The sequence below is a fragment of the Aedes albopictus genome, chromosome 2, assembly GCF_035046485.1.
Source record: "Aedes albopictus strain Foshan chromosome 2, AalbF5, whole genome shotgun sequence".
NCBI lineage: Eukaryota > Metazoa > Arthropoda > Insecta > Diptera > Culicidae > Aedes > Aedes albopictus.
This window is the reverse complement of record NC_085137.1, coordinates 143,140,723-143,164,756: the sequence shown is the minus strand read 5'-3', so window position 1 is coordinate 143,164,756 and position 24,034 is coordinate 143,140,723. Positions and strand designations below refer to the sequence as shown.

The 24,034-nt window shown below is 38.6% G+C and overlaps 2 protein-coding genes across 2 annotated transcripts in view; one reads left to right on the top strand and one right to left on the bottom strand.

The window, feature by feature from the left end:
• LOC115253617 (dnaJ protein homolog 1) overlaps nt 1–14,140 on the bottom strand; it is a 306,072-nt gene extending 291,932 nt beyond the window's left edge. The window contains exons 1-2 of the mRNA XM_062850573.1: nt 13,805–14,140; nt 5,954–6,154 (exon numbers count right to left, since the gene is read on the bottom strand). The gene's annotated coding sequence lies outside the window, so the exon portion shown is untranslated. The remainder of the gene's footprint in view (nt 1–5,953; nt 6,155–13,804) is intronic.
• Nucleotides 14,141–22,391: 8,251 nt separating this feature from the next.
• LOC115267250 (uncharacterized) lies at nt 22,392–23,199 on the top strand. Its single transcript, XM_029874155.2, has 2 exons — nt 22,392–22,582; nt 22,643–23,199. The coding sequence occupies exons 1-2, from the start codon at nt 22,504–22,506 to the stop codon at nt 23,101–23,103; spliced, it is 540 nt and encodes a 179-aa protein (XP_029730015.1). The 5' UTR covers nt 22,392–22,503; the 3' UTR covers nt 23,104–23,199.
• Nucleotides 23,200–24,034: the final 835 nt, after the last annotated feature.

Genomic DNA, 24,034 nt, shown 5'->3' with positions numbered 1-24,034 from the left:
TTTTTCTATAGCCTAATCGAAAGAGCTCATTTTTCTGAGTATACCGTGATTTTATTGGATTACAATACCTTTGTTTTGATGGTTAAATTAACAAAACAGTTTTAATTTTCGTGGATATAATGACAGTTCAATCCATAAAGTGACAGTTCAACCCGAACAAAAAATATTCCCCATACAAACCTTAAATGCATTTTAAAAATAGTTCCCGGACTCCAAAAATTAAGACATTTTGGATTTCGACTAATTTTTGGGCGGAGAATTCGATTATTAAATAATCCGGATACCCCTAAAGAACCCAATTCAATTCATTCTTTGTTAGTTGAATGGCAAGACACAGAAATGGTTATGAAATGTTCATAAACTCAGTTCTAGACTAAGTTAAGGTAGAAAATAATACATAAAATCCATAGTAAATCAGCTAAGTACGTTATATAAAGTGCGAAAGAGGATGGAAGTTAGATAAGAATGACTGACTCGTGAATTTTACCCTATATAACTGTAAGTGTTAAAACCACAAATACATCAGTACCCCAAAAACCATTACAATGAATGTCATTTCTCCGAATATACTAATACATCCGAGATTCTGGGTTTTGGTGCAAATCAAAGGGATAACTTTTTGATGAAAATGCCATTTAAATTAAAATATGTAACATATCTAAAACTTTTGGATTTTGGGGTAACGGTATGTTTGTGGTTATTACACTCACAGTTATATAGGGTAAAATTAACGAGTAAGTCATTTTTATCTCACTTCCATCCTCTTTCGCACTTTATATAACGTACTTAACTGATTTACTATGGATTTTATGTAGGTACCATTTTCTACCTTAACTTAGTCTAGAACTGAGTTTATGAACATTTCATAATCATTTCTGTGTCTTGCCATTCCACTATCAAAGAATGAATTGAATTGCACCAAAACAGAAACGAAGGTTTGAACTAGGGCGTCCTCCACAGTATTACGCCCTTACTGTGCTAACCGGAGCAATGGTGCAGTGGACATTGCGTCTCTCCGAAATAATCAGTTGCCCTTCTTAAGTCTCAAATTTGAGGCTATATAAGGGCGGGATTATTCAAATGTTGTAAATTAGCTTACATTAGTACCTATATGGGTTCGCTTAATGCGTTTTTCAATTGACACCGATTTGATTTGTCGTTGATGTTTCCTTTTTGTGCTGTGATTGTGAAGAGTGTAATCCTGTCTAGTTTGGGTAGTGGCTACGACTAGGAGACCTCAGATCAATTTTCAGCGTAAAAAGCGAGCGTAGCCCAAGTGGCTCTACTTCAAAAAGTTCATTTTCGTAAGGTAGCTTCTGTATAGGTTACGAGCATGCTATATATTAGAATAATGTTAACAGTATATTTCAACCTTTCCTTATGGATTCCTTCAAACAAGCTCTTGTATTCAGCATTTTTTTGCTGATATTTGGCAGTATGTGTTGCTACGATGATTACATCAGATGATGAAGTAGCTCAAACATTAATTTGAGATGCTTCAGTTTGATGGATTACTTAGGTAGTCTCCATTTTACCTTCTTTACACTTTTAAGTGTTCCTTTGCAAACTTTGCGTATTCAGGCGTCCTTGCTGAACAAACTGGGTAACCTGTACTAATTGGTTGCGACCACATTTTGTGGATAACTCGCTTCTATTGCAACTCCAAGAGAGTTTCATTGTGGTTTTGTTACTACAACACCCTCCATTGTGGCAAATCATAACTATTGCTTTGAAAGAAGCTTGTCCTCTGCGGTCTGTGCGGACTGCAAGAAGTATTTCTGAATGGAACTCTGATCTGTTCAAGTTCAAAATATCTTCGGATAAACCATTCTTTTGAATAGTTACGAATCTCTAGCTTCCGAGAATTGAAGCTATAGAATCGACTTAGTGGGCACTAAAAAGCTCTTCTTACTTCAAATCTCCAGGAGCAAATGGAGTTTTGTCCTGTTTTCCCCCCAGAGGGATTTGAGTAATTCAAAGATATTTTGAACTCTTGTAATTTTCTTTTGAGTATTTTCATGGCGTAAAATTACTCCATGATTTTATCCCGAAAGGCTGAGTGCGTTGTATAAAAAAGGAATGAGTTCCAGATTTATCTGGTTATCCCGTTCTTATCACATCTGTGATGTTCGTCTGGCTAACATGCCTATTCATGTGAAATCACATGATCCCAATTTGGGATGTCCACAGCTACTCTTTTACACAATGTTGTATACGTTTTCAAGAAAGTACTCGCTCAAACGTAGTTTTTGCTTGGGAGATTTCTTGAATATTGAGGATGCTTTCGATGACGTGCCTTTCAATGTCATATTGAAAGTCGCATGACGTCACAAGCTACCTCCAATGAGCTACAGGCTCTCTTTACGCTTATGCGTTTTACTGTGTCCTTTTCAGGGCACTGATTAAACCCGTTGAACTTCTTGAAAACCCCAGGACGCCCCTAAAAAAACTAAAAACATCTGATTCCCTTGAGGTCACCAGAAATACTCCTGAAAGCCTCTGAAACGCCCCTGAGATTCCCTTAAAACCACATTATCAAGAAACCCTCTAAATTCTCCCTGCAATGTCGCTTAAAACTCCAGAAACCCATCAGACCCTCAAATTACCCTGAGGCCTCATGGAACGCTCCTGAAAACCCCTGAGACTCGTTGAAACACCTCTGAAACTCCCACAAACCCTCTGAGATTCTTCTGAAATGCCACTGACACCCTCTGAAATCCCCAGAAAACCCATCGAAACCCATTTGAAAACCTCCCTGAGATCCCGTATTGCTCCCTGTTAAGACCCCTTTGTTTGTCCATTCGTCCCTCCAACCTAAACCCTCTCCGTGCATTACCTGATGTTCCTCCCGCTGACGTTTTGCTCGCTCATCGTTCTTGTATGAGTCATAATAACCCAATACGACTAGAGTTAAGATCTTCCTGAGACCTCCTATTGCGCTTACCCACAACGTCCTCGGGCGCTGTTATAGCAACAGTTACCATCATTATTGGATTTTTTTAATGCTAAATTTTAGTACTGAATAGTTCTCCCTCTTTTTATGTAGGGTATGCAAAAGGTTACCCTTTACATTTGTTGTTGGCTGAGAAAATTCCTTGAATTCCATTGCTTACATTAACCAACCAATGTATTACTAGAACATTAAATAAAGCTTCTGACATTACATCATCATACAAAAATTGATGCTCGTTAAATTTTATCTCCATAGAAAATAGCCACACTCAAGAAAATGTTGACAACCTTCGATGCAAATAAAATAGATGTTAGGACTTCTGTTGGTATTTTAAGGAAATTCCAGCAGAAGCTCCGAATGTAATCTCGGTAGGAACATATTAAAAATCTGCTGGGTCACATTCTGATAATTTTGTAATATTTCTGATTTTTTTTTTAATATTCGTCAGAAATTTATTTTATTGTTTTGTTGATTTGTGATAGATTTTTGCAAAAATCCTGGAGCTATTATTGAGGGTCATTTAGGAATTTGAATTCTGTGAAGGAAGCAATCGGGAAACAAGGTAAATTCCTCTAATATAATCTAATAATCTCTAATATTATCTAATAATATAGGATAAACTATAGATAGTAGAGTAAACATAGATCCGCATAGGATTAATCCGTTGTATCCAAACGAACTGTCAAAATCTGTATCCAAACGAGCACGACGTCACGATTTGGACAACATTAATGGAGCGCATGACGTCATATTCAATCGTCGCACTCTTGAAAATTACAACTTACACGCTTGAAACATTTTAGTCAGCGGTGTCCGCGGATCTATGTTTACTCTACTATCTATAGGATAAACGTAAGAACAAAATTAGATTAAAATTAAGGAAAAATAATATAAATGTCCTGCAGAAACAATAAAACTTTTTTTTTTTTGAAAACTTACATGGAAATTTTGAAATAAACGAATGAAATTAGTTTGTGACAGTTGTATCAAAGATTTGCATATTTCCTTAAAATGTATATACATTTTTGGAGGGATTTCCAGCAAAACATTGTTGCGATTCATAAAAACTGTTGGAAGATCTGTTGATGAAAACAGGGCCTCAAGATCTCTTGGAATAATTTCATGATATTATCTATCCGGTTGGAATCAAGACCGACATTCAATCAAAAATTGCAATTTTCTTGGTCCACAAGTATCGCAACTGTTTCGCATCCAGTGCGCTGTGTTGCTGACAACAACGGGAAGGATGCGCACTACATTTGACATGATTAAAAAACGTCGCGAGTTGGGTCGCGTCGCGACTTGATTGTGCGAAGTCCGGTTTGGTGGCGGCCCGACAATATGTAGTATGAAACTTGTTTTCACAATTTTATTTTAATTTCTGGGATCAATCCTAGATTGTGGAATGTAAATTCGAAAGGGAGTTTCGTAATAAGTTTAGCGACAACTCAAGCTTCTGGAGAGGTGTTTTCAGTCATGTAATATTTTATAAAAAACTTGTGATTAATTTCTGCAAAACGACCCAGAAGTCGATCTAAATGAGTTTCTGAAAAATCTTCTTAAGTGATTTCAAAATAAAAGCTTATGGTGATGAAACTTCGGAAAAAATTCCAAGGAAAATCGAAACTGAATGAAAAAATGTTATAATAACACTGAAAAAATCTCGTCTAAATCTCGGACAAGACTTCGACTTACTTTTCAATAAATTCAAACGCTTGCATTGGACTTGCAATAATTCACTGCAAAAATGAAATGGAATTGAGGCTGAAATGTGAAGCTTTCAATGACATTCCGGAATTTAAAATAGGTTATCTGTATGCTTGGCGCGGCTCCATGTGAGAGAGGATCACATGAGCGCTTACGAATGCTGTTGAGTTCATGTTTTTAATTTACATATAACTGCTGATCTCCAGAAATAAGGTTTACCTTGATTCTATTTAAGCACTTGTATAAAAAGTCTTTGTTTGGAAATCAATTCGAAAACTTTGAAATGTCAGTCAACAAGTTCATGCAAAATTTCAGAAAAGTTAGAAAAAATAAATAAAAAAAATGTTAAAGTTGTCGTTTTAACTTTGCATTTTCAGTTACTCAGTTAGATTTACACGCGAGCTTAGCAGTTAGAATTTCAGAAAATTGAACTTGGCAATACCAACAATCAACAAAAAAAATAAATACCAAAGCAAACTAACGAGCGTTTGGTAATCTCCATCGAATTATCTGTGTATTAGATAAAACTTAAGTCAGGTAATGATGATTAACCTGGGCTTGTTAGGGGAATATCTGTAAAAAAAAAAAGAAAATCGGGTTAAGTACGGTTCCTTTGAATTCCACTAAGAATTTGCATCCTTTGACAAATACGTATTTCGACCTCAACTGTAAGGTCGTCTTCAGTGTCTTGTACTTGACTCGACTCAAGTACAAGAGTCGAGTCAAGTACAAGACACTGAAGACGACCTTACAGTTGAGGTCGAATTACGTATCTGTCAAAGGATGCAAATTCTTAGTGGAATTCAAAGGAACCGTACTTAACCCGATTTTCTTTTTATTTAAGTCAGGTAAAATTCCCCTCAATTTCACACAGAAATCAGAACAGCTGAAAAGTGATTTCAGTAAAATAGTAGTAAATTAAAAGTTTGAGAAGGATCTGAATAAAATTTCAAAAGCATTTTTTTGCGCGGTTTGAATCCACTTTATAAATGATAAATCGGGTGTATTTATAAAAACAAATGCTAGAAACTAAAAATATAACTTAAATTCCAAACATGATCTTATTTTGTTCCCATCCCCTGCTCGGGCATGCTCTCACCCACCATAATAGTCGCCGCCCTGTGTTTGTGTTAGAAGCGATTTTATCGAAAACACACGATTCGTTCCGTTGATCACCTTCCAATTTCGGAAGTGGAACTACTCGAACCCACCGGTATAGTTTGTGTATGCTGCTGCTGCTCTCGTGTATTAGTAGCAGTTTTTTTAGGGAATAGTATTTTACTGATTTATTACCTTGCTGGAATTCTCGGTAGGGCACGGTTTTGCGATTTTCCGGTCGTTGAATTGAACTGCTTCGATCTGGTCGCACTGTTTGATTGTTTGTTCAACGTAGAATCACTATCACTTTATGTGTAGGTATGTTAATGACCTTCCGGATCTAAATACAAACACTCTTCCGTTCAAATTGAAAAATATTCCACTAGAGCAATCGACCTGTTATAAAAAAAAATGTGTCATGCCTTGTGACTAACGGGTGTGCTGCTGTGGGTGGTTTCACTTTTCCGTCAACTATTCTCATTCAAAAAAAAACTCACAAAATTCGTCTAAAATAATATCACTTCTAAATACACCAAAAATAAAACCTAAACCATATCACACTGTTGACTGACACTTACAAACTGTCACACCCTGCCGTCGACGACGGAAATCACCGCTTTGGTGAAATAAAAAAAAAAAGAGCGAAGGAACGAATCACTAAAAATAATTATTCTCCGTGAACTCACTCGGCTCAACTCAACTCAGCCGCCAGGCAGCCATCAGGGAAGCGAGCGCAACAGTCAGTCCGTCCGAAGAAACTCAACCGAAAATCTGGAGGCGTTTTTGCACGGCTTACAAACACTAGAATCTCCCGCGGCCTCAGAGCAACGATGCTGGTCTCTGTTTCGGTTTTGGTTTGGTAGCCAAGGGTCCCGTGTTTAAAAAACGACACCGACAGATTTTTTTTTCTTATGGCAATTGGTTGAAAACACCTTTAGAATACCGTACCATACACGGTTTTATAAAGCAAGTGATTGAAATTCAAAAATGTTCTACACAGATCGAAATTAACGCTCCATAAGTAAAACCGGTTACACTGAAAAGACAAAATGTTTAAAGAAAAAAAGTCGTGAATAAAGAAAACATACCAAACGCATTTTAATAATAACCCAACTTTTGAAGTTATTAACAACGATTTATTCAGAACTTATCAATCAGTCTTCTTGCTCGTGCAAATAATAAATGAAATTTATTCATGAATTTTCCTATTTCAAACTATGAACAACACTGTTTCAAATACGACTAAAACAATTGTTGAAATTGTGTTCTAAATTCAAAAATCTTTCCATGTTCAAAATGCAAGAATTTTTTTTATTTTTATTTTATTTATTTTTTAATCTTTTAGTGTGCTCAATTTTCCTAAATACGATGTTTAGTGTCTGGATTTGAATAAAAACTGCCAAAAAATCGTGCTAAACTTCAATTTTACATGAAAAAATCAAGTTATAAGGCATGTTTTGGCCGTTTTTGGTGAAGAGTATCATAAAAATCTATACTTTAACGAATAGTTTGTTTATGACATATTGAAACAAATGATTTGAAATTGATCAAGCGGCTCAAAAGTTACCTGGTTTTAAAATTACATTTTTGTAGTAAAAAGAAGAAGAGAATAAATAAAATCTTATAAAACTTATATCTTACGTAACTTCAGAAAAAAATCAACTTTCTAGGAATTCCATCAGCAAGCCTTGAGAGAATCCCTTTACAAATAAGTATATAAATTCCAGGAGAAATCTCTAGTGGTATGCTTTCATGCCTAGAAAAATGTGTTCAAGAATGTTTAGCAAATCCCTGCATTTTTTTTTTCAACGGTTCCGAGGGAAATTCCTTTCTGAAAATCTTTTCCAACAGTCCCTGAAGGAATACCTCAGAAATCCCTGGTGTAATCTGTATAGGAATCCCAGAATAAATTCTTTTGGTAATCAAATTAAAGCAATTCTCCCGAAATTCTAGATAAATTTCTTTAGGGATATCTCAAGAAAACTGCCCAGGAAGACCTTGTTCGCCAATTCCTAAAGAGGCTTCAGTAATGAGGCCCAGGTAACCAAAGCAGTTAAAATGGCATTAATTCGGCACTATATGCGCCTTTAGCGCAGGTCATTAAATGCTAATTTGCCTTATATGCGCCACAAGTGCTACTTAAATGCAGGTTTTGGCCCAATATACGGCTGATTAAATGCTTAAATTTCGTATCCCTCAGATTGCCAAAAATAAAAACAAAATATTTCCCCTGTCCATTTTACGGCTTTCCTTCTCTTCCAATTTTATCCTCTCTCTCCTGTGCAACTTTTGAGGCTTGGGGCACGTTTTGAAATGCTGTTGTTGGTTTTTTGGCTGATTTCGGCGAAATTGGGGGTTGATCCCTCAATCCTCGGGTTGACGATGGTGCTGAACCGCCCTGCGATGTAAGCTATAGATGATCAGATAATGTGCGTTGGTTTTTTGATCAATTTAAAGCTTGAATATTACACCGGCAGTTGCTTCGTCAGATTTGCTTTGTGCCCGGCATGTGCTGATAATTAAATCGAGCTTTGGAAAGTAGCCAAAACCCTGAAATTGTTTTTGCCAAAGCATGTTTTTTAGTTGCTACTCTATAAATGACAGCATAAGCGAATGATAACGGCATCTACAGACATGTGTTGTGGGTTTAGCATCACTCATTCCACTTAGCAGTTTTATGACACTAATGTAGCAATTATGCTGCTTGTTGACCAAAACATACCGTGCATCTGAAATGCTACATAACTGCTGTCAGATTTTGAGTAGCATTTCAATTGCTAATATAGGGCAGTTTAGCACTCGAACTGCTTTTATACGGCAGTAAGCAGGTCAAATGCAGATATAAAACAGAAACACGGTTTATTCAAGTGCTTATTGGTTACCTGGGGGGTAATGAGAATAATGAGAGAACAAACTCCTTCAAGAAAGTCCGGAGAAATTTTATCTGAAATACCTTGAAGAATCCAAACATTCCTTCACGAATTTCTTGGCCAACCCTAGTAACAGAACTATCTGATTAACAGTCTCTTAAGCTATAGTTTGCTTAGGAGAGGCTTGTTCCACTCTCGTCGCTTGAGTTCCTGGAGAACTTTCTTCATGAATGCCTAGAAGTACCTAACAAACTTTATTGTTATTCAACAGATGAATAAGCCGTTATTAAGCTTAATTTTGAACATTTAGGCTGAATAAGCTGTTATTCAACTGTCATTGTTACTTGCGATCCCATTAATAATTCCAGAAAGAATCTCTTCAATGATCCCAGGAGGGCTACTTTCAAGAAACCTTGGAGAAATTACTTCTGGAAGAATCTTTTAACGAAACCTTAGTAAAACCCATTTAGAACCCAAGTAACATAAATAGCTGAATAACAGTTTCTTCGGCTAAAGTTCGCTTAAGAATGGTATGTTCCATTCCTGTACAGCAAAAATGTTCGTTGGGAAATCCCTGAAGAAAATCATTCAGGAATTACTATAAAAATCCTTTTTTAAGGGATCCTGAGAAAAATACCTTCGTGAATTGTTAAAGCAACTTATTGGGAAATTTATCCAGGAATACCTGAGGGAATTTCTACAAGAATCCTTGGAGGATTAGGATTTTTTACATATTCCAGCAGAAATAATAAATCTTTTACTTCTTCTTGTCATGACATCCCTACTGGAACATAGCCTTCTGGCAGTCTTTAGTAATTGCGATCTACAGAAGACAGCGGAAGCGGAACTGGTTAGCGCAGCTGACTCGGTTCGCTACCTTTCTGCTTCCATTACAAAAGTGCTGCCACGTATCCATGACACACTTAATACTAGGAGCGGTTACACCAAACAACCCAAAAGTACGCATATTAAACAGTAAGTACAATTCCTGAAGGAATCCCTGGAAAAATCTTTAGAGGTATCTCTGTGTGAAAGAATCCCTATTTGAATTTCTGGAGTAATCACCGCAAAAATTCTTAAATAAATTACTCGATAAATAACCGGACGAAACTCCACAGGAGTTCCTGTGGAAAATCTATAGGTTTCAGATGAAAATCCTAGAGATATCCAAGATGGAATTCTTGAAAAAAGTTCTATGGAAAGAAAGTTCTATGGAAAATAATTTCTGGAGGAATCCCAGCAGAATTTCTAGGAGAATCTCAGGAATTCCAAAACAAATCACAAAGAGATGTCTCTTGAGCTACACTAAGAGATATTCCTCCAGGAATACCGAGAGAAAATTGTGGAGAAATCGGAAAAGGAACAGCAGGGAAATCCATAGAGAAATATATAGAGGAATCCTGGAAAAACTTCCTCCAAGAATTTCTGGATAAATTGTAATTTGCGGAGCAAAAGTTTCTAGAGGGATCCCCGGCGAAATCCCTGGATAAATTTCCGGTACAATTTCCGGAGGAATTCCATCAGGGATTACCGAAGGAATCCCAAAATGAAGTTCTGGAAGAATGTTAAGAAAAAAAAAATCCTACATAAACTCCTATGTAAATCCTGAGAATCATTGGAAAAATTCCTACATAAATTGCTGGATACAGGAGGATTTTCTGGAGAAATTCCTGGGGAAAGTCCTGCAGAAATACCATGAAGAATTTTTGGAGGAATTCCAACACAAGTTTCTGAGGTATCCCTAGAAAAACTTCTGGAGGTGTCACATGAGGAATGCCTGGAAAAACTGTTAGGAAAAAATCTGAAGGAATTGTTTTAAAAACCCCCCGGAAGAATTCCTGGTGGAACACTAGCAGTAATTCATGGAGTGAGAATATCTGGAGGAATCACAAGAAGAATTTATGGTGGAATCTCTGAAAAAAAATACTTGCAAGAAATGGCTACAAGAAATTTTGGAGAGATTTAACTAGAAGTATCCCGACAGCAACACCGGAAGCAATCCCAACAGGAAATCTACCGCGTTAGCCTCAGCATAAATTCCTGGGACAATACCAGCAAGTATTTTTCGAGGAATCCCTGGAAGCATCTCCGGAAAGAAGAAGCAAATATTGTTTTTGTTTTCGAAATAGGAGGAAATTCAGTTAAAGAAGTGATTTCTACCCAGCGTCACATGTTTTGGGATGTTTGACTTAAGGGGAAACTGGAAGCATTTCCTCATTTTTTACACTTTGATTTTTTATTAAACTGGATTGTTTATGAGAAAAAAAAAATACTTCGATAATTCCACATTTTCATTTCTCTCCCCATACTGAAACAGCTGTAAAATTCTCGTTATCTATTATTGTGGTTGCTTTGTGAACGTGATTACCACTATAATCGGGACACAGAAGTACGGCTTTTACTCTGTAATAAATCGGCAAAATTGGCTAAAAAATGTGAGAACTCTTTAGTGTATGTTTATTGTTTGTGCTAAATTTTAAATAAATCGTTGCTTTACTTTTAACTGAGGATCAATAACAAACAGACGTGCTTTTAAGCATTTTGTGCAATCATGACCAATATTCGTATTTGTAATAGATGTTCTTTTCCGCTACAGTTCTTAGTTCTCTTTGTGTTATTACATAATCTGTATTGAGTGTTTCAATGTTTTTTTTCTGGTTTAAACGCGTACGGGACGACTAAATCTTGCTATAGAAACAAAAAGAATCATGATTGAGTTTGTTTTAATTAAGTTATTAGCGAAAGAAAAAATCCATGAAGAGAAATCGATCAAGTCAGTTAGGCCCTAATGAAAAATCATTGTAATCATTGAATGTATATTAAGAGGTTTGTGTTCAAAAGTACAGTCATTTTCTTTGCAAAATTCAAAAGTTACAGCGTTGGCAAGCTTAACTAGGTGTTATACAAAATTCAATTGCACACGTTCTACTGTTTCATTGCTACAATGAAAAGTACTGCATCGATCCATATGAAAGTTTTAAAGGGAATTGAACACATCTCAATATGTTATCAATTTAGCCTGATTGAGCAGTATCAATTGCAGAGTTACATCCGTATTTCTATGTCCCGATTATTGTGGATACAGGTTTTATTTTTAAAAATATCTGAGAATTGTTTGTTTGGTATAAACCATTATATCCCAAGTAACAATCAGCATGCCTTGAAGGTTTATTCATGTTTTATCCTGGTTTTATACGAGCATGTCAAAAAGCTAGTTGCTCTAAATTAGTTTTATGTGATAATTTTTTACTTTGAACCTTTGGCGTTCCATAAAACTATCATATAACTTTTGCTATAAACATCCGAAGTTAAAGACTTGTAAGTAGACATGAATTGGTTTTATCACTTATTATATACCATTTCAATAAAACTTGCATTTGCGATTGTTGTCGGAGAGATTTTTTTTTGTAAACAAATACACAAAACTGTGAGGCAATGCATAAAACCAACAAAAGATTTCGTGGTCGTAACATAAACCAAAAAAATGCTGTGATAAAACCGCTAGTTCTATCATGAGCTCAGTTATGACTACCTCAGGAGGGTTAGCCCTATTGGAGGTATCATCAGGAACACTGAGTTTTATCAGAAAAATATGTCGCCTAGCCGGGATAATTCATGTAAATACAGAAAAATGATTACTCAATTTTATGATTTCACGTACAGCTTAAGATCAAATTAAATCATACAACACGTTTCCGTCATTTTATTTTATAAGAAAAAATACATAATCCGCTGTGTTGAAAAAACCTTTTTTGCACCCAATTCCACCGAGTAAATTAAATGCATTTTACTTCCAAATTATGCATAGTTTGTGTGGCGCACTTAGGCTGGAACAAATCTCATTTTCTTCTTTTGTCACAGTGCTCGTTGACTCGTAAAGGGGGAGGATGATAAATAATAAATGTATTCGATGGAAAAATATCCAAACAATTAGGTAAAATCGGGAAACTCATCGGATTTATAAGGAAATTTTCTGGGGAACTATAATTATACCTTAATTTTTCTAAATTTCTTGAACATTTTATTTGTGTCCCCCCTCAAAATGTTGAATTCCGACCAAAGTTTTCCGAGGGGGCGGTGACATAAGAGAAAATCGAAATTTGTCAGCCTTAGTTTTTGTCATTATCACAGTCACATTCACCACAAATTTTCCGTTGCATGTCTCCTGACACGTATTAAATAGGAAAACAAATCTGAATTCCATATCTGCATCTTTCCAATTGATGGCTGGATAAACAACCAAGCATAATTTATTCTGACGATCGAACATTGAGTGTAAAAAATAATCAAAACAATTATTTGACAAGTCAGAAGATAGTTTCATTTAGAAGATTGATAAAACTATGATACAACCTGAAATCCTAAGCCGGTTTGCATACGAAGTCCTGTAGACCCTAATAAGATTGGGCCAACTAGCCAGAACGTGGGCTTATTGAGGCATACAAGAACTCGAGAGCATTTTCAAGTCGGCATCAATGGTTTTATGTTTAGGATTTTTGAATCGCTAAAAAACTTTGAAAAAATTAAAATTGTTACTTGGGATATTATAGTACACTAATTTAGGCCAAACACTAGTAGATTACCCAGATTTGATCATTTTTGTCTGGTATATCTAGTTCTGAACCACTGTGCAGCCTAAATTTAACAGAATGCATTTAGTCTCAAAAATAACTTAAACTGCTTTCACAAAACTACGAAACACCGTGCGTCTCTATAATTTCACTAAATCTTGATTGAGAAGCGTGGTGCCTGTTGCGTGTGAACGTGTTGTTAAAACCATCTTAGGCTGAAATTCCGTATCATTTGGAAACATATGAATGTGGTCTTCACTACTCTGGAATGATAACTTTATATTTCTGTATCCATATTTTCATATGGAGTTTTTCTTTAGAACATATTAGAATTCTTTCTTAAATATTTTGTTTTCATTCAAACAACCTTTTTTGTGGAGTGTTCTTCTTAATTTATAGAGCAGATTACCAATTTCAATCAAATGAATCTCGCTTTTGACCCATTACTATTCAGTTTGTTGCGATGCAGATTAGCCTTTTCATTGTCACTAAAACTTTTCACTTTCGTTTCTTAAATATCGCTTCAGAACGCACTGGTGAGCGAGCGCCGGCTTCGATGCGCAATCGCAATAGAACCTTCGACGATCCTCTTCGACAACACCTACCTAAAAGCACACCAAAAATCCACGCCAAATGCACAACACACTTTAGAATATCCCAAAAACGCAAACTACAGAGCCGCCACACCAGATGACAACGATCGATGACGACAGCGACCTATTGAACGACAACGACGACGACGAGGGCGGTGGTAGCGATCGCGGGCGGACCGGACATTCGCGGCAGACAGAAGCAAGAATGAAGAACGCACGGCAGGAGGACAGACGGCGGCGGGTTCTACAACAACCACAACAACATTCAAGCTCGTAGCAAGTTCGATGAGGGACGCGCACTCGACAGGAGAGTTGCAAAGCGACTAAATCAACATGACTCAGTGCAGCCGAGTGGGAGCCTCAGCCTGAGCTGAGTTGGGGTCGCCTCGCGTCAGCAGCATTCATTTAATCCGCATAGGAGAGTGCGCGCGCGCAAGACTCGCCAAACCAGTCAGAGTTAGTTGGTCCATTCAGTGCCTGCCATCAGTGGCAGACACGGCTGGCCTGTGTACAACCTTATAGAAGAGTGCTGGTGGGACGCTCAACCCAACGTGATTCGCTCTTTCATGAAAAAAGTGAGTGAATGAAAATGTGAGAAGCTTAATAATTGTTACGCTGGGAGCGTTGAAGATAGGGGATGATGGGGAACGACAGAATACAATGGTCCAGCATCATTAATTTATTCAATATACATATATGCCAGATCGTTCTGGATCTGGTCCACCCACCTTGCACGCTGCCCTTCAGGTCTTCCTGTACCAGGATCTCTTGCAAACCCTGCAATTGTTGTCCGGCATTCTCATAACATGCCCTGCCCATCGTATCCTTCCGGCTTGAAGCATTTCTAGGAGTTTCAGAAGGTTTCAGGGGAGGTTTGGGCGGCTAAGCTACCAGGTCTGTTCAATGAAGTTTTAGAGTGGTTTCAGAAGCGGTTTAAGGCGTCTAAAGGCGATTGGATGCATGCTTTTGACAAAAACGCCTGCTTTGAGGATCTCTGTAAGAGTGCCAACGTAAATCTGTGGGGTGATGCCTAGACGAGAGGTGTAATGGCTCCTACAGAGCAAACTTCAGAGATGCTGGAGGGGATCATCGAGGGACTTTTTCCGCGTCATGATCCTAGTCATTGGTCACCTTTCGTATAGGACCGCCGGGGACTGGGGCTGGCGAAGAGGAGAGGGCCACCGATGTGGAACTTGAAGGGACTTTGATATCCCCGCAAGCGTATTTCCGAACCTGGCCTTGAATGTAGCTATTGCAGCGGCTCCCGAGTTGTTCAGGTCTGCTATGCAGAAATGCCTTGACGAGAGAGTATTCCAGCGGCAGAGCCTGGTTCGGGGAAACCACCCAGAGACCCGTACATAGACCAATTTACTTGATCGACACGGCGGGGAAGGTGCTCGAAAAATCATCGGTAAGCGAAGGGGGATTCGCTACCGCGCAGTGGTGACTCTAGATTTAACGAACGCGTTCAATAGCGCCAGTTGGGCGACTATTACCGATGAACTCCTGCGTCTGTACAAGATTCTCGGTAGTAACTTCCTGAATCGAGTACTAGTTCACAACACAGAGGTGGGTCGGAAGTGCTTTCACATAACCTCAGGAGACCCACAAGGTTCCATCCTGAGTCCAGTGTAATGGTATGCCATGTACGACGAGGTGTTGAGGTTAGTCTACTCTACGGTAAATCGATCGAAGTAATGGAATTTACTACTGCCTACTCGATCGTGGTTGTGGAGGAAAGGGATGAGATCCAGGCAACTGGAATTGGCTCACCACAAAACCGAGGTGGTGGTTATGAAAAACCGGAAGTTGGAACAGCAAGCGGTTATCAGCGTAGGCGATTGCACTATCACTTCGAAACGCTCCATCAAACACTTGGGTGTGATGATCGACGATAAGCTTACCTTCGGTAGCCACGTTGTTTACGCCTGCAAAAGAACCTCCATAGCTATAGTGGCACTGTCCCGGATTATGTCCAATAGCTCGGCCGCTGCGGTGTATGCCAGTAAGCACAAGATTATGGCTAGTGTCACTACGTCCATATATGGTACTATGTAGTATAAAAAGGTAAGGCGGCACTGCGCTAAGTACCGAAAGCTACCGCCAGCTGGAATGTACTAATAGGCTGATGTGCCTGAGGGTTGCGTACCAGAGATTATCTCAAATTAATCCAGGAATTTTTCCAAAAAAATTGTGCTAAACATTTTTTGGAAAGTAAAAAGAATATCGGGTTAAGTACTGTACCTTTTAACTCCACTAAAAATTCGCATCCTTTGATAGATAATTTTGGTAGTCCATCCAAAGACTCCTGCAATAATTCGTCCTAAAATTATTGCAGAATTATTCCTTCAGATTTTTTTCTGGTATTCCTACAGAAATTACTTCAGAAATTTGTTGAGAAAGCTGTCCTGAGATTTCCTGAAGAATTTCTCATGGGATTGCTTCCGGGATTCCTCATGGGATTTCTTCAGGAATTCCTCTGGGTTTTCCTCCAAGAATTCCTCCAGGGATTCATCCGGGAATTTATTCTGTGATTCTTTCGGTATCAACTATAGGGATTGTTTAAAAAATACTCCAAGGATTTCCCCGGAAACTCTTTTTAGATTTCCTTCAGGAGTTCCTCTTGGAATTCTTTCAGCAATTTCTCCAGGAATCAATCCAGTACTTCCTCCAGGGACTGGTTAGGGATTTCCTTAGGGATGTCTCTTGCAATTGCTTCCGGGATTCCTTCATGAACTGCTACAGGTATTCCTCAAGGAGTTCCTTCGCGATTTCTCCAGGAATTCTTCCTGGGATTTCTCCAGGAATTCTTCCTGGGATTCCTCCAAGATATTTCCAGGGCTTCACTCGAGAACTCTGGGATTCTTTCAGGAACAACTTATTTTAAAAATTCCTCCAAAGATTCGTCCAGGTACTTTTCTTAGGATTTCTCCAGGAATTCCTCCTTGTATTCTTTAAGGAACTCCTTCAGGAATTAAACCAGTCTTCCAGGAACTTTTGGAATTCATCTTGAAATTTCTTCCGCGATTCCTCCTGTAGTTTCTTCAGGAATTCTTCTAGGGATTTCTTCAGGAACTGCTACAGGGATTCCTTCACGAACACTTCTAAGTATTCCTTCAGGATTTCGCCAAAAAATCCATCTGGGATTACTTCAGGAATTATTCCTGGTATTCCTCTACAGATTCCTTAAGAGATTCCTCCAGAAATTTCTTCAGGCACACCTCCAGGAATTCCTTCAGAGATTCCTCTGGAAATTCTTGCGGGGATTCCTCCAAAAAAATCTTCAGGAATTCATCTACAGATTCCTCTAGAAATTCCGCCAGAAGTTCCTCTGGAGATTTCTTCAGGAATTCCTACAGGCATTTCTCTTGGATATTTTCCATGGATTCCTCCAAGAATTCCTATAGGAATTCTTTCATACATTTTTCCAGAGATTCATCCAGGAATTGATTCAGGGATTCCTCTAAGAATTTCCACAGGAATTCTTACAGGAACTTATCCAGGAATTCTTCAAGGATTTTTTCCAAGGATTTTTCAAGATACTCCTACAGGAGATTTCTTTACGAATTACTTTCGAGATTCCCCCAAGAATTTCACCAGAGGTTTTCCTAGGCATTCTTCAAGAAATATATCCAGGAATTCTTTCAGAGATTTCTCCAGGAATTCTTCCAAATATTCCTGCAAGAATTACTTCAGGGACTGCTCCAGGAATTCCTCTAGGAATTTGCCAGGAGTTTTTCCAGAAGTTTCTCCTGGGATTTCATCCAGGATCTTCTCCATGGTCTCATCGTGGAAGTTCTCCAGAAAATTTGTCGAAAGATTCCAAAAGGAATTTCACCAGGAATTCCATCAAAAAATCTGTCAGCAGTTCATCCAGTTATTTCTCCAGGAAATTCTTCAGGATTCCTCCAGGAATTCCTTCAGGGATTCCTCCAGGAACTCCATCAGGGATTCCTCCAGTAATTCCCACAGGAATACATCCATGAATTACTCCAGGCATTCCTTCAGGATTTTATCCAGAAATTTCTCCAGGAGTTGATCCTGGACATGCTTCAGAAAATATGTCGGCAATACCTCCAGGATTTTTTCAGGAAATCCTCTAGAAATTTCTTTATAAGTTTTTCCAGGAAATTCTTCAGGAATACCTTCCAAAAATTTTAAGGGATTTCTCCACAGGAATTGCTTCAGGACCTTCCCCACGATGAATTTCTCCAGGGACTTCTCAAGGGACTTCGCCAGAGACTTCCTTCAGAGGTTGCTCTAGAAATTGCCTCAGGGATTCTTCCAGGGCTTTTTCCACAAATTTCTCCAAGAATTGCCCCAGGGATTTCTGCAAAAAAATTTCCGAGGATTTCTCCAGGAATTCTTCCAGAAATTCCACTAAAGGATTTTATCCGGGAGTTTCTCAAGGAACTCCTCCAGGAATTACCCCAAAAATATTTATCGTCAGAAATTCCTCCAGGAATTGCTCCTGGGCATCCTTCAGAAATTATGTCAGCCATTTCTCCAGGAAATTCTACATGAAATTCCTTAGGAATTCCTCCAGAGATTCCTCCAGGAATTACTTAAGAGATTTCTTCACTAAGTTCTCCAGGGATTTCTCCAAGAATTCCACCAAGATTTTCCCTAGGCATTCCTCAAGAGATTTCTTCAGATTTTTTCAATAGAATTTCTCCAGGAATTTCTGCAGGAAATCCTCCAAAGAATCCTCATGAAATTTATCTAGGATTTATTCTAAGAATTCCTTAAAAGATTTCTTCAGAAATTTCTCTAGGGATTCCTCCCAAAATTCATCCAGGAATTCCTTCAGGTATACTTTCAGAAAGTCCTCCAGGGATCCCTACGGGAATTTCTCCCGGAATTACTTCGTGGAGCCTCGTAGCCGTGCGGTTAGGATCACCAAGCTTATAATCGCACCATGCTATGGGGTGAGAGTTCGATTCTAGCTTCGGGCGTTGAAACTTTTCGTGAGAATAGTTTCTTCCCCGTTTCCACTGGTGCATGCTCCGTTGTCCGTTGTCTAATGTTAAGTTTAAAACAGTTTGTACAGCCGAAAGCTGAAGACGTTGTCCGTGTCTTTTTTTAATTCTTCCAGGGATTGTACCGGGTTTCCTCCAGGCATTCCTGTAAGAATTCTTCCAGAGATTCATCCAGATATTTCTTCAGGAATTTATCCAAGAAGTCCCTTCCAGGGATTGGTCCATGAATTCTTTTAAGCTTCTCTTTAAAAATCATTCAAGAGTTCCTTCAGGAATTTCAGAAATCCCAAGGATGTGCCCAAGAATTTCTTCAGGATTACGTAATGATTTTTTTTTTTTTAATTACTTCAAGAATTTCTGGATAAATACCTCCAGCGAATGGTGTTAGAAGATAATTTAAAAAGGATGCAAACAGGAACCAATAAATTATCCAGAGATTCTTTCCGGAGTCCCTCCAGCAGTCTCTTCAGAAGTTTACTCGGAGATTCCATTAGGAATTCTTACAATAAGTGAGAAGTCTTCCATTTAAAAAAAAATCGGTCGGGTTTTCATTATGTTCTACTGAAAAAAAAATGTTGAAAGGAAACATCAAAAAAATCTAGGTTAGTCCACAAAAGAGTTCGTAATTTTCAAAAGAGATCAGCTATAAGTTCTTACGAATGATTTGTAGATATTACCACACAAAAAATCTGTGTCCCAGAGAAAAAATAATGCACGAGTAAATAAAAATCCTAAATCTTCTAAATATTGGCCACCACTTCCAGCACCACGTTGAATTGTGTAAAACAGGTGAACTTTTTTCCATGTATTGTACAAAATACAACAGTGTGACTGCTGAAGAGTCAAATTATATTCAATTTCGTCGTATTTCGTTTAGTTATAAAAGCTAGCAGGTACAAATTAGCTGTGGGGGCTTGCCTCCCCCTGACCGAAAAGCTGGATACGCCTTTGGTTTTAAGGCTTTCCAAGGCGTTTAAGAAGGTTTTAGAGGAGTTTTAGAAGGCTACATAGACACTCAGATGAGTTCCGTGGGGGTCTTACGGGGAGATTTCAGAAGTGTTTCAATAAAGCATTTATGAGGGTATCAGATGGTTTCAGAGGAGTTTCAGGGGGCTTTATAGGCTCTCAGGTCAGTTCCATGGGAGTTTTGGGAAAATTTTAGAAGCGTTTCAAATCGTTTCAGAAGGTTTCAGATGTGCTCTTAGGTTAGTTTCGTTGGTTCAGAAGCGGTTTAGGGCATTTTCAAGGCATTTTATGACGTCCATGAATGTATATGCAGGTCAGACACATTAGAGTTTCGGAGGATTTAAGAGCGCTTCAAGGTGTGTCAATGCGTTATAAAGCGTATCAGAGCATTTAGAGTGGTTTTGGGGGCTACACAGGTTCACAGGCTCAGGTTTCAATGCGTTTCGAAAGGCGTTTCATGGCATTTCAGAAGGTACAGTGCGAATATTCTCTGCCCGCGTAAAAGTGGTCAAGAAGCATGTCGACCCTGAGGAGTTGTTTCAGGGAGTCTCATGAAGGCTCCTCTCTGAGCCAGTCGGCACTTACAAGTGAAAGAATGGGTTTCCCATGGGCGAAACTACGGATTTCTGCCAGGGGGTGCACTATAAACAAATATGCATTAGTTCATTCAATCATCATTCATCGCCCCATATCACACAGCAATGTATTCAAATTCTAGGGGGTGCCTGGCACCCCCAGTAGTTTCGCCTATGGGGTTTCCTTTAAAATAATAAGGTCAGTAGTACACAGGGTCAAATATTTGACAAGGAAAGAACTCAAGAAAAAATATCAGTTTGACACTAATGAAAATTCGATCGAGTCAAACAAGATGTTTGAGCATTGATTTCTTTTTGGACAAATATTTGACCCTGTGTATTAACAGCTTAGATTACTCGTTTTCGACGTTTTGTTCCCAAACCTCCGTTGATAAAGCTAATGATAACAATTTAACAAATATATTGATGCATCATAAAGGAAATTAAATTCTTGACGATTTTCATAATGACATTTCTAGAATATGTAGTTCTTTGTGGAATCCCTCAAACGGCATCTGGAGAAATCACAAAATCAAAATTAAACACAGTTTCGTGTTCAAAAACAATCGGAGTTAATTTCCATACGCCGCACCGCCGGTGAAAAGTGCTTCAGCACGCACGTCTATGTGGGGAAATTTCGTCTCGAGTTTTTTTTTTCAGGCTCATTGCACGTGGTTGTGGTTTATTTGCACCATTATACCACAGAGAACAGACATCCAGGCTAGAACAAATTTCATTCGGAAGGTTGTGTAAGGATTTGAATCTTTACTTGAGTAAGGTTGCAAACCAATACACGATGACAACACTAACGCCACCAAACACCATATTGCCACAGTCAGTGGTGAATTGAAACATTTCAAGTGGTGAATTAAATTAGTATGGGAAATTAACCGATTGCAGCGCCACGCTATTGCCACTTGTGTTGCCGATTTCAAATGGCCGTTAAATTCCTTACACAGTTTCGGAACTGGACTTGGATGTCTGTTCTCTGTGAATTATACATTTTCACAGAGTTTCCCGCGCCACCGCCAGCAGCGCCGCCACCAAGTGTGGCAAATTTCCAAACTATGGTATGTCTCACAACTTGTGTGCAAGATTTTCTAACCACATTTTGGCGCTACGCTAATAAATTTCTCTCAAGAATGGGTTACGTGTGCGTAGACGCCGGTAGCCCAATAAAAAACAAAGGCAAATGTCACTTTCTGGCATAATACAAGTCTTGTGGAATCTGCCTCTGGATTTCTATTGTTCGATTAATGAAAGTGTCTCACTAAATGGGTTGTGAGCTGATAATGCAACAATTGGGTTGTTTAGTGAATTAAATAATGCCATTTTCTTTAGCCAAATCGAAAGAGCTCATTTTTCTGAGTATAAGATGATTTAATTGCGTTCCAATTCCTTTGTTTTGATGGTCAAATAAACAAAACAGTTTTAATTTCCGTGGATAGAATGACAGTTCAATCGATAAAGTGACAGTTCGCCCCGAACAAAAAATTTTCCCCATACAAACTTTAAATGCATTTTAAAAATAGTTCCCGGGCACCAAAAGTGATGAAATGTTGGATTTCGACTAATTTTTGTACGGAGATTCCGATTATGCAATAATCTGGATATCCCTAAAGAACCCAATTAAACGTTGACAGTAGCAGCATTTTTCACGGATGGATCAACCACAGAGAACAGACATCCAAGTCCAGTTCCGAAACTGTGTAAGGAATTTAACGGCCATTTGAAATTGGCAACACAAGTGGCAATAGCGTGGCGCTGCAATCGGTTAATTTCCCATACTAATTTAATTCACCACTTGAAATGTTTCAATTCACCACTGACTGTGGCAATATGGTGTTTGGTGGCGTTAGTGTTGTCATCGTGTATTGGTTTGCAACCTTACTCAAGTAAAGATTCAAATCCTTACACAACCTTCCGAATGAAATTTGTTCTAGCCTGGATGTCTGTTCTCTGTGGATCAACATTGTGGCACCTCTGAAACCGCTTGCACCTTGCATTGGATGATTGGATGTAACCCTGGCCGCCAAGCGTTTGCTTAGAATTTGACAGCTCTGTACTGAACGTAAACAAAAATTTGAATCTCGTACTCGTAGAAAACCCGCAAGCAGTTTTTTATTCTAATTCTATTTTAGTTGATAATTTCAAGTATTTTTAACACTCCGAAGTAGAGTTTGTTGTAAAAATGGCTAGTGCAAATTCGCCATCTGCTGTTTTAACAGATACTAGAGCTTTATCTCAACGGATGCGCTCAGCTTACGACGGTAAGTATTTACTTGACTTGGCATGGATTAGCAACGATTCTTGATTCCCGTCCGTTTCAGTTTCCCGAAGCACTGCGACGATCGGTGATGTTGCCGTGTCGCTGGAAGCTCTCCGGACAAACCTATCGTCCCTGATCGAGCAAGCCAAAATCCGCATTCACAAGGCGAGCGTGAACCAAACGGCGCCCCTAACGGAAAAGCAAGCCAAGTTGCTGAACGATGCCATCTATTCGGCTAGTTCGATCCTGCGGAAGCAGGAACAGCTGACCAGCGCACAGAATCGGAAGCAAAGTGATACGGCCCAGCTTAGCGGGGAGGACTTCCAGGAGCAGATGGCCAACTTGAACAAACAGCTGAATGCCGTTTCGATCGAAATGGCAAAGCTCAAACGGGCTAATGATAACATCATGAACATCTACTCGAACTACATGCTGGAGAATGAGGAGGAATGTGATTCGGATGAGGAGGAAGAGGACACCGACAGCAATGAGGAGAATAACACTATGTATAAGCGCGATTAAGTTTAGGTAAGTTAAATTATGTTTTGTATGCATCAATGTATGTGAAGACTGATTATTGAAAACAAGAATTTGATCATATTTCATTTTATATTACAATCCTTGGAAGTTATAACGTTTTACTAAATCGCTTCTGATGCAGTAGAGCTTAGAGTAACGTATTCGGGTTCGCTTGACGATGTAGTCATGGTCGCTTGACCATGACAGGGTGTCTACTACCTGGAAAACCTGGAATTATCAGGGAATTTTGTTCAATCTGAAAAAAAACCTGGGTTATTTTTAAATCAAAAGCAGTTTTTTCGCTGAAATCACAATCAATGGTATTGGAAATTTATCACTGTACTCAGCAGCATCTGGATAGCAATGAAATATTTTTTATTGACGGTTCTTGGATTTCTATAGACACAACTGCTTTTGAATAATTGATGATTGCTGATGATTGAATAACGGTTCTTTGAGCCTATGCCACGCTAACCCTCTGTTACCCAGATTGGTGTCAAAGCGACCCAGATTGAGCAAAACTGCAGTTACTCTAAACTGAGTGAAGGCACCTTTACTCAAATCTGGGTTACTGATGTTGATGGCAAAATCTGGGTAACCGGTACCCAGCACCTCCGGGGCTTTGATTTAGTTAATTTATTTCTAATTTAGATTTTGAACAAAAAGCTCCCAATTTCCATGTGATGGTCACTTACCTGATACAGGAAAACAGTTCCCCGGAAGAATTTTATTGTTTTCCCCTCATTTATCCGCATAATTTTCGTGGAAACATCCATAATTTCCAGCGTTCTCCTTACCGCTGCCATATTCTCAAGCCGGAAAATGACAAAGTGGCGATTACCCAAATCTTTACCCAGATTCAAGAGATCTGGTTTTTCGGGTTACCCGGATTTTGACAACTGCTAACAAGATGAAAATCCGGGTAGAATCGACC